The sequence below is a fragment of the Vulpes vulpes genome, chromosome 5 (assembly GCF_048418805.1).
Source record: "Vulpes vulpes isolate BD-2025 chromosome 5, VulVul3, whole genome shotgun sequence".
Classification (NCBI taxonomy): Eukaryota; Metazoa; Chordata; class Mammalia; order Carnivora; family Canidae; genus Vulpes; species Vulpes vulpes.
Genome location: NC_132784.1, coordinates 25612375 through 25628087, shown reverse-complemented (window position 1 = coordinate 25628087; position 15713 = coordinate 25612375). Strand labels below are relative to the sequence as shown.

The following is a 15713-nucleotide window of genomic DNA, read 5'->3' as shown; positions in this document are numbered from 1 at the left end:
AACACCTTGAAAAGAGATGTTACTGTTCACAAAATAGTATTTCTGTGCAATCTCCAACAGTTTTAAACAGATACACTAATACTTTTCTTTGTTTGGGGGATACAATTTGTGGGAGTTAATTTAAAAATATATATATAAGATTTTAAGAACTCCTTTTAACTCTTTCTCCTTCAATGCAAAATATTATCATAATACAAAATATTATCCTGCTGATTTATCCACATACTAATTTAAATATTAAGTTTCCCATATTTTTGTTCTGTAAAGACACAGCCAAACTATATTTTTTTGACCTGTGATCCTTGTTTTGGATCTCTGGTGATTGTTTTTTGCACATGGCACTCTCATTGTTTTTGGGGCTCCTCAGGAATCCAAAGTGTCTCAAAACTATTTCCAGTTAAGAAGAGTAGATTTCTAACATTAGTTTAATTTCTATCCTAATCCTAATAACTTTCCCTCTTATGTATCTTTTCCGGTAGTATACTCAGTAATATATATATCATATATATATATATATGTTATATATATATGTGTGTGTGTGTGTGTGTATATATATATATATATATATATATATATATATATATACACTTTATCTGCTCCCATCCATAAAAAGCTTGTGAAAAAAAGTCTTTCTGGTGGGAAAAGAATTTGAAAGGAAAACATGTACATACATATATCAGACCAAGAATTAAAAGATGAACATTATATGTGAGGAAACATTATAAGAAGGTTTCACTATATTAGTTTTTCCAAGTCAGTGTTCCAAGCCAGTCTTGGATTATGTGTGAAAAGTAAGAACTCTATACTGTAACAGGTGCTGGCAGGAAACTCCCATTAAAGCTTATGAAAGTTATGCCTGTAAAGTCCTGGCATCTGAGAAAATTCTCGCATAAGAATGCATTATGCATCAGATTTTTCTCACTAGAAAAACAATATGAGGCTGTGACTACTTAACAGTATTCCCAGTCACTATTGCGTTCACATCATCCCTTGGTGATAACATCTTTGGTGACCTTGTGCTATATGTAAAGTATGGATCAGCCTTCATTTCAATACTGAGAGCATTCATGGCCTTCTATACATAACAACAGAGATGTTGGTCAACCATCCGTCTGTCTTAATCAGAGCATAAACCTGAAACGTTTTCTTCCCCTTAAAGTCAATAGATTTATACTAATTGATCCGCATTTAAAAGACTGACTCTTCATATGCAACATAACAAATGTTTATGAAATTTTACTGGAGTTTGGAATAGTCTATGGAATATCAGATAGTAATTAACATAGGTTTTAAATCTACAGTATTTAAATACAGTATTTAAATACAGTACAGAGTACACTCATGTACTCTAGAAAGTACTAGAATTACGTGTGGCACATAGTGGGTGCATAGTAAATGCCATCTTTGCTTTCCGTACATAAATCACCCCATATTTGTATGACCATATCTTCAAAGACTAATGTTATAATTCTTTGAACATAAATGTGCTCACCTTGTAGTTAACAAGTAAAACCTCTTTCTGTTGGCCAAGTTCACCTTTCTGTCCTATAAATTCTAGAAGTTCAAATCTTTCTTTTACCGACATTTGTCTATTGGCTGCAACTGAGTAAAAATTCTCTTTACTCAATGAATCTAACATTTATAAGGAATTTGATTTAAGCCCAATGGGTAATTTGGATCTAAACCATTTATTAAATTAAAAAATGAGATAAAAATTTAGACTGTAGTTAATGTTAGACAAAGCCAAGTGAAAATGGTTGTGAGCCTGTATATATTCTGATGTATGTATCCATAACAAGGCTTGTAGCTACAGAATGGATTAAATGTTACCTGCTTACACTTGTATTTGCATGTAGTTTTAAATATGCTTTTCATGTATCAGTAAATATATCTTTAGTAAAAAGTCCTCAGTTAGGGTAATATAGTTACCTTCCAAGAACACACACACACACACACACACACACACACACACACACCCCAGCACCAACTCAGGCAGTCTGCCAAATGTGGTTGCTGTGAAAAAGGTTTTGCTTTAGGGCAGTAGCAAACTAGCTCACCACCCCGCTGCCCTGTCCACTCCTCACCACATGGTTCTTTGCTGTATCCTGAACTTCCCCTCCTACAGTGAGGGAACATTTCTTCGGACTGTTTTATTGCCAATATATTTTTACTTTGTATGATGAAATGAAACAGGGGACTGGTTTCATTAGAAAGAGAGGTAAACAGAGCATTAATTAAATTTGCTGATGATACTAAATTGGGAGGAACTGTGGACATCTGTGAAGACAAAAGAATCATACAAATGGACTTAAGGAGTTTAGAAATATGAGCAGGAAATAATAAAAAGAGATTCAGCCTTAAATAATGCAAGCTAATACATTTGGGAAAAGATAATCAGAAACATGGCTATTCAGTGGATGGTAGATGCCTGGAAAGTGGTGATGGTGAAAGGACCTAGGGGGTGATAATGGGAAAAATTATACACAAACTTACAGGGAAGTAGGCATGGTGCCCAGAGGGTTATATATAAAGGAACATAATTTTTGGAACCAGAAAGATGATAGTCCTACTCTTATGATACTAATAGATCTCAAAAGTATCAAATTTGGCTGTAGTTTGTTGAATCTGTCAGGTACATGAAATAATTTAATACTGTTTGTTGAGAGACTGATTTCACCCTATAAAGGATTTTAAAAGTCTGTTTTGTCTGAAACCTGTCCTAAACACCTGAGTCATTGCTCTATTTCTGTCTTATCTTATTGTAGACTATTACTAACACGGTATATCATACAGATACAGATATGGATATAGATACCGATATGAGTATAGATACATATTGGCCATGCTGCAACAAACAATAAAAAAAAACCCTTACTTTTGCTTATAAGGTAGTTTCTCTTCCTTCTGGATAATATGACTTCACATTATGTTTCAAGAGACATCTAGTCACTATGTCTTCTATCAGTTCAATGAATCTTTAGTGTATAGGATTTGATTCTCTAAGGATAGATGCAGGAATGGATGGATGAAAAGGAATTTTGGATAATATCCATCTATTCATCCATTTAATCATATATCATGAATTAAGCCCCTACCATATGCCAGCTTTGGTGTGCTAAGCACTGAAGAGACAGAAGAGACAGACACAATCCCTAGACTCAGGGGCTCATCCTGTAAATGGAGAAACAGGTAAAGACACTAGAGCATGCTACAAGGGCTATGTTAGGGAAAGCAAAGCTGTCATTGGAACACTGTGGAGAGAGATCTTAATAACGTTCAAGAGACCATGAAGGGGTGGTTGAGCATGTAAATCAGAAGATATTCCTGGAAGAAGGGGACTCCTGTGCCATGCACGAGTGGATGAATGTGAAATTGGCAAGTGGATGGATAAGGAGAGGGTCCTTAGAAAGAAGGAACAACATATGGAAAATATATCGACCTTTGGAAAACATGATGTAGTTGATATTCCTGGAGCATAGGAAGCAGCTTATGAGAATGTGAAGCTGGACAGTAGACAGGGTCATATGCTTATGGGGATAATTAGTATGGAATTTTGTTTATCTTGATGGAAAAAAGAAGCCATTGGAGGGAGATTCTAAGAAGGCATATTACAATTCCATTTGTGTTCAAGAGGGATAATGCTGTCGTCATTGAGAAGGATGGCTTGGGCAGAAAACAGAACAAAAGCAATGATCTCAATTAGGAGGTTTATCTCAGAAGAAATTATGAAGTTCTAATCAGGACCATAGCAGATGAAAGGAATAATTAGATTCAAGTGATAGTAAGAAAGGGTAGATAATTAGACCTGGGAAATGATGCTCTATGTAAGTAGAGACAATAGTCTAAAATATCCAACATATTTCTTTTTAGAAGAATGGGAAAAATTGGCCATGATGCCATTGACAGAGTTAAGGAATAAAGAAAGATGAATTGATTTGTTAGGGAAAGTGATAAATGCAGCTTGAAGAAGTTGAGTTTGAGATGCCAGAGGAAAATTCAAGAAGGCTTATTCTTAGACCTCAGCTCTGAGAATAAGACATAGCTAGAGGAGTCATTCTGAAATAGGAACTTTGAAGTCATTGAAGAAATCGTTGAAGGTTTTGCTATCACTGAGATCACACTAAAAGAATGGATAGAGGAATCCCAGAGTCAAGAACTAAATCCAGGGGAAAACACACCATTCCTATGCTGTCAGACTCTGGCCTAAGCACATAGACTCCAATATCATGCCATGCAATTTCAAATACAGGCCAATTACTGACCTTTAGGACAGAAGGAAAGAAGCCTTACTACAGTGATTATAGTACTGTCTGCTAGGTCTTCCACTGCCCTGTAGGGAGACTAAAGAGTTAAGTTAGCCCAGTCAAAAATGCAAAACATAACAAGAAGAGCATCGTTTTTAAGACAAGAAAGATAATGGTCCTATTTTAATGGCACGTGCATATTCAAAGTCTTTAGAGACCTTTTGCTAGTGTCAGCAGAGTTTAACTTTTCTGTCATGAAGTTAAATTTGGAAAAAATGAAATCAATATCCAAGAGCAAAATCATGTCAGAATTTAGACTATTGGTATCCTATCTTCATTAACTTCAATTGGTAAGTCTGTGTAGTTGACCATATATAATCTTTATTTTATTTTTTTATTGGAGTTCGATTTGCCAACATATAGTATAACACCCAGTGCTCATCCCGTCCAGTGCCCGCCTCAGTGCCCGTCACTCAGTCACTCCATCCCCCTGTCCACCTCCCCTTCCACTACCCCTTGTTCGTTTCCCAGATATAATCTTATTTCAGATTCTTTAACAGACTCTTTCAAAAAATTGTCATCAAAATAAAAATTTCCTCAGATTTATGTAAAACATAAACACTGAATCAAGAAAGTGAGATGTTCACGGGGCAGTAAACTACCACAGAAGAGCACCAGCATGTTATTCCAAGTCGGAATTAGAGGAAAAGATGTGATGCTCTACTTCCATGTGGTTATGAGACCTGAGCCTACTCCTGACTATTCTCAGGCATGTCACTTATAGGTCATACCTGCCACTCAATTATTTGATTACAAACAGCAGGCTGTTGGTGTTGAAACAATGTCTAATGGGATATGACTTCCTCTGATGAAAATGAGTAGACTGGGTATTCCATTAGCTGCTGAACGGTGCACTTAAATGTAGTATCCCAAAACTGATGAACGTAAAATTTTCAAGGAAACCTACCTTTGAACGTTTAGTGTAGCTGGGTATTGATAGAAAAGAATATCATTTAGAACAACATAATATACTGCTATCAGAATAGTTTACATGTTGAAAAATAGATTTGGAAACCATGCAAATCATATAGCTGCCTTCAACCAACAACTGTCGGTCACTGATTTATTTTTCAAGTTTCAATCATTTGCAGGTGTGCAACTTTCCATTAAGATTTAAGCAATGTTGGATATAACCTATCCATTCATTCATCATTTATTGAGAATCCGGTAGGTGCTAGGTACTGTGATGAGTTAAAAAATCCATGCTCTCTATATGAAGTAGCACACAATGCACTGAGGATAATAGTTTAAATATCTTTCTTCTGTAAGCTATGCTTCCACTCTAAATCTCAGGACATTCATATTTCCTTTAAAAATGTATGATTTTACATTTTGGGTCTACAGACTACTATAAGCTCAAGAACTCTTCCAGCAGTTATCATCTTAGAGCTATTTTGGTTTTGCAGTTTTTCTCTCTCAAAGTGTCCTGCCCCTGGTTTTTTTTTTTCCTGAAGTGAAAATAGGAAGTAGCTTGAAAATTATAAAATTTGGCAGAAAGGTATACAACTAGCAAGGAAAAGATTACTTGAACCTAAGACAAACACTTCTAATTCCATAGCCTATTAGACTATAAGATAATCTTTCAGATAATTTAGAAGAATCTCTAAGACATGAATTTTTTTCAGGAGGATGAGTAAATTACTCTAAAATATCTGATAGGGGAAAATATGCCATGTTCAGTTTTATGGGCCATGCAACTACTTCTGGAATCTGTATGTCTCTTTTAACATATATGTAGTATAACAATTAGTGCTTCAATTGACACACTTCATTTGAAAGTGTGAAAATTCCTAGGAAAAAGAAGTTTTTTCTAGACTTTTAAAAGGAAAAATTATTTATTAGGAAGTCTACAAAGAGTATAATATTTTGTTCTCATTCATAGGTTCCTGAATTTTTAATATTTCTTAATTACCATAAATTTTTAAGCTCTAGGGAAGTGTTTGTAAAAATAAAACGTATAGATTCTCGTTCAACCAATAAGCAACAGATTATTTCACAAAACAAAGTGACACTCTGTGAGAGTTTTGATGATGTTTTTGATAATTATTTTTTTAGTCAGTTGGTTCACATTATGCAACAAGAATTTTAAAATTCTATTTAAAAACTTCAAATCCGTTTTTGAATCCCAGGGCAACAAATATTTGAAAATCTCTGTCTGTCTAATTTTTTTTTCTTTTTTGCGCCTTTTTATTGAAAACCTGAAAGCTTTCCAAATGCATGTGATTTTTTTTTTCAAATTTTGTAAACATTTGCTTCCAGGCTAAAACATCCTGCCAACTTTCAGCCAAGATTATTTTTATGGTTGAACTATTAACTTCCGAATATGGGGGCTTATAATAGAAAAACCCTCAGACCCAGAACTCTCATCATATAAATGACACCGCTATAGGATATTTTAGACGATCACATCTCGACATGAGGAGGTGTTGCATTATTTAAATCCTCCATTCACACAATAAGAGACTAATTTCCTAGGGTATTAATTTTGGCTCTGTTTCCTTCCAACTGACTCGAAGGGAAAGTATGGCAAGAACCTAAACTTTAACATGGGGGTGGAACTGGGGGTGGAGGTTGGAAATTAGACTCAGGCTTTATCTGGAAGAGATATTATTTATTCTCATGCATTCTGGACGCTAAAGTGTGGGAATATCCACTGACTGATTTGGCCAGAGCCACATTGCTGGATATGTTAGATAGCCCTTCTGGTTATTGAACTGCACATTTATTCCTCCATTAACTTCTGTTATGTTTAAGCTCTCTTTCTGATAATAAGACTGTTGTGTATTGCTGGATGTAGATAAACTCCATGAAATGTCACTAATAAGTACAGCGAGTTAATTCCTAACCCTGTGTATACACAGAATTTGTGAACATCCAATGTAAGCTTGCCCTCCACAGTAAGATTTGATTTACAAATATTTTCTTGAGTGGGAATACATTTCTCTGGAACAGAGAAGCAGGTATCAGGTAACTCTGGTTGACTTGGAAACGGGTTCCATCACTGTCTTCTCTTCACTATGAGACCTCACAAGAGTGCCCTCTTATCCACATTTGTTTTCTTAATTGCAAAACGCAGCTTTTTTCTCTCTCTCCACCTTGTCATCTCTGATTTCTTTTGGTTGTCTTTCCCCAGTTTCTCTTTTATACTCTTGCTGGCTGTTTCCTGTTTACTCTTTTTTGATTTTGCCTTCCCCTCTAGCCCTGAATGTGGCTTTCTTACAGACACAGAGGCCCCAGCACGACTGCCCCAAAGAGCCAATTCCGACTTGGACTCAGCACAACGCTATAGCTGTCAGGAAGGTGGCTGTCGTTGGGGTTGCACTAAAACAAAACAAAACAAAACACAAAAATGCAAAACTGGACTTAATTTTAACTCAGAAATAAAACCTAAGGAAAATCTGCTGCAAACTTTCACGGAGCTTGAGGATCAGCTCTTTTGTAATTGCATGTGGATGCCTAACTTTAGGCATGAAAAGCAAGCACTTAAAAAAAAAAAAAAAAAGAAAAAGAAAAGCAACACATAGGTCAGTGCCCTCAGAAACATTTTTGTTCAGTCCACAAATATTCTCTGGGGAAAAAGAAAAAGTGCTTATCTTGAACTCTTGATTTTTTTTTTTTGAGCATGTAATTTTTATCAGTTTGTTTTGTTTTTGTTACTTTTTTTTTCACTCACTGCTTATAAAACTAGCAAGCAGAAGTCTCTCTGGAACAAGATAGAATCATAAAAGTTTTCAAGAATCTCGTCACAAACTAAACAGTACAAATTACACATTCCTCATGGAAGTATCAGCCTTTCGTGCGTGCCTGGATCCAACTATAATAGATTATCCCAAAGTGGGAAAGAATGAACAGTACAAAATTAGCAGAACTGGGAGCAGAGCTTGTCTAGTGAAGGCAATTTGATCTGTACTTCAGGGGTCTGGATTCTCAGGCATCGGGAAAAGACTATGTAAAGCTTTATTTTTGCAAGTGAACACTTGCTGAGATCTCAAGAGGCAGACTGATGCACTGAATTGAGTATCAGGAAAATTATATTTACAAGTATAATGCTGGGTATGTCTTAGCATAATAGCTATTACGATCATGTCTGTTATTGATATAATAAATACATACATGTGCATACCTTACCTAATATGCAAATGGCACTATACATCTACAGTAAATATCCACATATTTATTTTATGTATTTGAAGATGCATGTGTTTATGTGTATTTGATGTTGTGAATTGTTATGAGTTAGATAAGTGTATCCCCGAGTCAATATATAACTATACCTTCGTATAATTTAACAATGACATCTAAATACTCCCACATTTGAGGAATAGATCTCGTTTATAATGCCATGGGCTTACTGATGTGACTTTCTCCCAAACTTCGCGTAATAGCAGAGGAATTACCAAAAAGAAATAGTTAAGGTATAATAATAATTTTAGCCATTCTTTTTCCAAGTTGCTATAATCTACCCAAAGATAACTAATTGTTCAAAGTAAACATTCCACTCCGACCACAAAAGGAATCCATTACACAAACATATAATTCACAGTCATTTTTAGTGGGTTGTAAACAGTTTGGAATGAGCATAAAATGGGACAAAAATCAAAGTGAGCATTTTGAAATGAAAAAGTGTTTGCTACAAAAGGTCAGTCCCTTTGCTTGGCAAACTATGTAGAAAAGCCTGGGAAAATGCTGATCACACAAGCAATGAGAGAATTTGAAAGCCAACAGCCTCCTTGTTTCTTTAAACAGACATCGGAACCTATAACTGGATCCTGTCAAACAAACGACAGCAAAAAAAATATAACAGCTGCTAAGAAGTCAAATTGAGAGATAAAGTTTTCAAGGCTAAGGACCTTCTCAGAAGTAGACTAAAGGTCTTTCTTAAATCTTTAAGCAAGGTTATGGATCCCAGGGTGGCTTTTAGGCACCCAGTCAAAAATGTAGCTTTGTGTATCATTCTTGTCATAGTATTTTTGTGTTCCAGAAAAAAGAAAGAAGACAAACTTGTTGATTAGCATCTGCCAAGACATCCTGCAAAGTAGCTTATAGTTGGAATCATCAAATTTGGAAGACATGATACCATTTATTTTTAATTGTGGGTAAAAAAAAAAAAAAAAGAAAAAAACAACCCACCCCACATAATATAAAGATTACCATCTTAGCCATTTTTAAATCTACAGTTCAGTGGTGTTAAGTACATTCGCATTGTTTGCGACCAATCTCTAGGTGTCATTTTCATGCTGGGAAATAGTCTGGGGGCATACTGACCAGAATCAAGACTCGCGGAGGAAAACTGCACTGTTAAACCATATTTCAAAGCATGAATGCCTGTCCTGATGAAATTAACTTTTTTCAAAAGCCCCATGACCTTACAGACAAAAATATATTAGAAACATAAAAATATATTAGACTAAAAATACGCTTATTCATTTAGTTAACTCCATTATATATGAAAGAAGTCTTTGGAAAAGTTTGGTATTGTTGAGTGGAAAAAGGACTGTCTTTTGAGTATCTCACACGAACTGACTCCTTATATTACATTGGCATGATATGCCAGGAAAATAACCTGGTGAAATTAAACTTCTACTCTCACCAGAAGGCTAAAGCTAGACAAATAGGGTTTATTATGTCATTTAAAATATATTTAATTGTATACTTAGTATTAAGTAATATTTCATAATATATTTAGTATATTGGATATATTTAAGGTATTTAGGATGATTTGATGAGATTACTACAGTCAAGCTAATCAACATACAACTCCTCCCATATCTACTAATTCGTGTGTGTGATGAGAGCACCTGCAATCTACTGCCTTAGAATAACTAGTCATCATGCCTGTACATCAGACATCCACATTCATTTATCCTATACAACAGCAATTTTATGCCTTTTCTCTAATAACTCTCTAATATGTGATTTTTTTAAAAGATTTTATTTATTTATTCATGAGACACACACAGAGAGAGAGAGAGAGAGGCAGAGACACAGGCAGAGGGAGAAGCAGGCTCCCTGCAGGGAGGTCGATGCGGAACTCGATCCCAGGATCCTGGGATCACGACCTGAGCCGAAGGCAGACGCTCAACCACTGAGACACCCAGGCTTCCCCTAGTATGTGATTTTTAAGCAAACAAACTCCCCTTACCTTAAAAAATATTATAAGGCTTATTCTCTCCTCTAGTGCCTGTTCTTTTCTTTCATAACACTCACCATAGTTTGGTACTCAGAGAGTTTTTTTTTTTCTTGCTTAATGTATATTTCTTTTATATTGTCAGCTGGTAGCATGGAAAATGAGGCATGGGTAGACACTAAATCTCTACTTTCTGGAATACAGAAAGTATTCCTACTCTCTACTTTCCTATCTCTACTTTCTCTCTCTACTGCTGGAATACAGCAAAGAGGATATGTGACGTTATTCAATCAATATTTACTGAGTGCTTACAGTATGTCTGGTACTGTGTAAGGCTTTTTCCCAGTGATGCACCTTCACAGAGTAGCAGCCAGTTATATGCTTTACATCAAAAGAACTACAGGTTAGGTTTTCTGTTTTTTTCTTTTTTGTTTTTTTTTTACAGGTTATGTTCTTAATACCAATTGCACCAGGCTTGACTATATACTTTGTTTAAGTCACATCTCCTAAGCCCTTGTCTTCTGAGAACTGCAGATAACCTTATTTTTAAGTAAGCAATTTCTATACACTTTGAGTTCATTCTAAGCTACACAAAGTATTCCATAAAGTAGTGAAAAATGGACTTCTCACTGCTTAGACCTACATACTACCAGTGTGTCTCAATGCCTCCTTCTGCATGCTTGTTTCCCTAGACCTCAAAGAAAAGTATCAGTTGACCTCAGGCTTTGGGGCACTTTATCATATGTATTGAGCATTAGCAGATCAATGATTCGATATTTGCAGTGCTTTGGAAGAAAACACATAAACTGAGTTTTTCTTTGACTACTTACAATTCTCATGTACATGGTCTACAACTGTAAAGGCAACACAAGCGTGAACAAACCACTTGGAAGAGCTTTAAAGACTAACAGGCTCCTTTACAGTTTCCCTCCAAGTTTTGTATATGTTCTCTAGGCTGAGCAGACAATGTCAAAAACCACAGAAATAGCTCTAATCCGGTTATAATAGTTGGTGAGAGGGAGAATGCTCTGGTGGTTTAAAGGAATAAAGGAAACCAAATCAAGATAAGGAAACACACTAAACAAGTTATTCGCTAAATTGGTTTACATTCAGCTCACTAATAGATTTTCTTCTAGGCGTGTCTGTGAGATGCAAAATTTAAAATGTGACTAATATCACTTTACAAGGTTGATTAAAGAGTGCAACTGTGCCAAGCACTGGGTAGATTTTCCCTGGGTAGACTACGGGGGCATGAGCCTTTTGGTTCTGTCAATTGCAAGCCAGTAAGACAAATAACTGAATGAATGAATGGAAGAATCAATCAATCAATCCATGCATCTGTCAATCAATGGTGAGATCTGCCTTCCTGATACGGTTTCATTCAAAATCAAGCATGTAAGAAGCATTTAAAAAAATACGGCTAGAATTGATTGAAGCTTTTTTTTTTTTAATATAAAGGTGGGGGAAATAATCTTAAGAGAAAAAGAGAGAAAGGAAACAGATATTTTCGAAGCACCCTGTGTACTGCTATCGTGAGTTTTGAGGCCATTTCCCTAAGACTGTGAGAGTAAACACACAATACTCATTAAATGTGCCTTTCCCATAACTGGTCCATAAGCATTTCCCATGACTCTGCAGTTGAGTATCTTGGCTGGAAGAGGATCTGGCCATTAGAAGGAGGGCTCTAGATATGCTGAGTCCCAGCCGTGCTGAAAGACTTGGCACCTTTATATGCTACTTCCTAATACCAACCCCGGCATAAAATGTCATCAGAAGCCTGCATAAACATTGGACTTAGATTCACATAAATTATTTCTGTCCTAAGGTGCTTTCTGCCAGAATTTAGTAAAAACAACACTTTGAGTAAATAGAATTGGCGTATAAATGTAAGAATATTAATCCAACAAAATGATCATAGAAAAATATAATCAAAAGTACACATTTGTAAATCTTGCAATGATGGGAGAGGTTTATCTTGTGCCTCTGAGTTTTTATTGAACATTTCCATAGAGTTCCTTTAAGCTGACACTGCCAAAGTGCTTTGAATTATCAGTTGCTTTGTGGAATTGTAAAGTCTTTGAGTTTCATTAAAATGCTTAGGAGTTATTTTAATAATCATATGTGTGATTAGCGCCTGTTTAGTGCTGGATCTACAAATTCATTTTAAGAGTAAACATTGGGACAATGAAATATAATGCCAGATATGATTGCTGCTGTCAGCAAAAACATTGTCTTATTTTATTAAAAATCGCCAACAAAATGCCACGAACAGAAGATACAGTTCTATTTATAGATATTTTTTCCTCTACAGTATTATGGTATCTGCACACCACCAGGCTGTATCTAGCAGAGTTTTCATTTTGCCTCGGGTGTGTGCGTAAATAGAGAGGTACAGAGTCCTTTTATTATATGTGCACACGTCTTATTATGTACAGCTCCCCCAAAGTCCTATTCGAATAGTTGCTCTAATATACCAGTGCTCGCACTGTCAGTGCTGAGTATTTTTAAGTGGATGAAGGTTTCCTGAAAATGATGATAATTTAGCTATTGGCAATAATAACATTATAACATTCTCAGTGATCCATTTTGGCTTTAAGTACTTATTAAATAATATTTATTCCTAAATTATGAACTTACAAAATTAAACGAGATTGCAACGTGCAATAAAAACACACTTCTCTCTAAACTCCAATTGACTCCATTCCTCACAGATACCTCTCCTTGTGTTCATTCTGCTTTTACTGTTTTCTACCCTCTGCGAGCTCTCAGCTCTTCTCTCTGATGTGTTGATAGGCTTTCCCCCAAAGCCACTCTCTTTATCTACTTTCCCTACCCACTCGTCCCCTTCTTGTTATTCTCTCATTCCCTACTGATATGGGAATAATAGGATCCCAAGGCTGTCCTTACAGTATAATTAAAGTATGAATTTCCAGGAGTTGGAAATTGCAGGCCATTTTTATTATGCTTCTATAATAAAGCCAGGTAACATTGAGAGAATTAAAATGGCTTTTTTCTAGTAGATAACTTGGTAAAGATTTTTTTTTCCCCTTGGTTCTATTGTTTTAAGAAACTGGGAGCAGAAAATGGGAATAGATTCACCAATTCTTTTTCTGAAAACACCTCTATCTTTTACATGATATATATCCCCCTAGATCCTGGGAGTATGTTGTAAACTTGTAACAGATGGTGATGAAGCTTCATATTTTTATACAATACATTTTTTTGAGATTCTGCATCTACTGTATGTATCTTCCAGGGAAAATGACCTTGAATGAATGAAGTCATAGTCTGAAGGAAAAACACCCTACAGATAGACCAGCAAAGAAATGATGAGTCAGTTGGGTTGTTTTGTTCCCCGTGGTAAGATGAAATAATTTCTGATGAAAAACAGAATGTTGAAATATGGGAACCAAAGGTCGTCTTAACACTCGAGGTGCATCTGTTAATTGTTCCAGGAGAACCGGTTAGCCTTATTCTATAGTGATCAGAGACACACGGAAGACGGGATATCACTGTTTGCAAGTGGGAACGCTATTTGCTTCACTTGGGTAATGTTGGGGGCTTACCAAAAATTGTTCTGGCACAACATCTACCAGCATGAATGTTAGGAGGGTTCTAACACTGTGAGTGCTGATATTTTATGAATGTTTTATCACTGGCTTGAAAACAAGAAGTTTGCAATTGAATCAACAACATGTCAGACAGACAAAATATTAAAAAAAAAAAAAAGAACATTAGTGGGAATTACTGATGTCCCTATTGTAAAAACAAACTGAAGTTAATAAGAAACTTGATCCTCTTAACCGATTAACAGAAGTCAAGTTTTAATTGCATGGCTTCCCAGACAAATCAAGTGGCGCTGTTAACTTGAGCATTGGTTGTTTAGAGGGTGCGCTAATGGGGGAAATTGCTGCATATTCAGTTACCCACCTCTTTTTTCGACAGCTTCAATGCATTGCTTTACAAACCGTGGAACTGTGGAATTTTCACGTTCACACACTGTGTGCAGATGAGAGCCAAAAATTTGATCTGCAAAAGAAACAAAGATGAGCTTCATTAAAATCCAAGATTGCGTTGTTCTTTAATTTGATTCTGTTTCCATATCCACTGCGTGCTAAAATCTGCGTCTTGCATAGGAATCGATTTTTTTGCTTTAATTCCAAAGGGTCTATTGCAGAGATACAAAGGCCATAACTACCTCCTTTATGGAATAGGACTCTGGGCCCAGAGAAAGAAAACTAACACTCTGCCATCGATTAGGCAGGGACGACAGAGTAAATTATAGTCTCTCTGGGCATAACTTTGTTGTTTATCAAGTAATGACAAGGAATTAAGAAAACTTCTACAAGATGATGAATCTTAATGAATTGGTGTCTTGAGTGTTTTAGAAGAAATTTGCCAATGATTATAATTTTATCAGTGTATTTCGAAGATTTGTTCAGTGGGTCAATGATATTTGAAGAGGCATGTTCCAGGAGATTTACATTGAAAGGAATTTTTTAGCGTCTTTCCTGCCTTAGATGCCCTTTCCCTCTCTCTCTCTCTCTCTCTCTCTCTTTTTGGATGCCCTTTCTCTTGTACAATCTAAGTATCCTCTATCCTTTACAGCTCAGCTCTGACCATGCTTTCTCCAGAAACTCTTCTCTTCCTATCTCAGCTTTGTGTCTCCTTTCACACGGGTTCTTTGGAATACCAGTTTCTCGGGATGCTAATAGGCAATTTGGGAAAAAAAGGCCTGTGATCAAAATGGCTTAGCAATGTTGTGTTTAACTAAGTTAGCCAGGTTTCTTTCATGTGTGTTTTTTACAGCATGTGACATGCCAATCTGCACCGAGAATCTCCACAAAGGGCTGGAGGATGCACTATAGCCCAAACTTATTCGAGTAAGATCCTTTCATTTCAAAGGGCATCTCTCCAGATTGATGCTTCAGAGAACACACTCCGAAGTCCTAGCCTGGTCTTCTCACTAGGAACATGATTTTGACTGCCCTGCGGTGTGTATTTACATTTATAATATGTGGAATGTATTTTCTCAAAGCAGATTTGGAGCATCTTCATCCTCTTTGTGTTCATATAGTCACCAGTGCTCAGCACAGACTCGGCCCACAGGATTCACTCATAGATATTTTTTATTGTGTTAAAATATATATAATGTAAAATTTGCCATCGTAACCATTTTTACATGATCAGTTCAGTGGCATTAAGTGCATTTACATTCTTGTGTAATCATCACCTCCAGCCACTTCCAGATGTTTTTTTAAAAAACAGCATAGATGTTTATT

The 15713-nt window shown here is 36.0% G+C and overlaps 1 protein-coding gene across 1 annotated transcript in view; it reads right to left on the bottom strand.

Annotated features, from left to right (window-relative positions):
- ARHGAP15 (Rho GTPase activating protein 15) overlaps positions 1–15713 on the bottom strand; it is a 608203-nt gene that overhangs the window by 210685 nt on the left and 381805 nt on the right. Inside the window, exon 10 of the mRNA XM_072757649.1 lies at positions 14362–14460. Coding sequence (XP_072613750.1) covers positions 14362–14460 — 99 coding nt within the window. The remainder of the gene's footprint in view (positions 1–14361; positions 14461–15713) is intronic.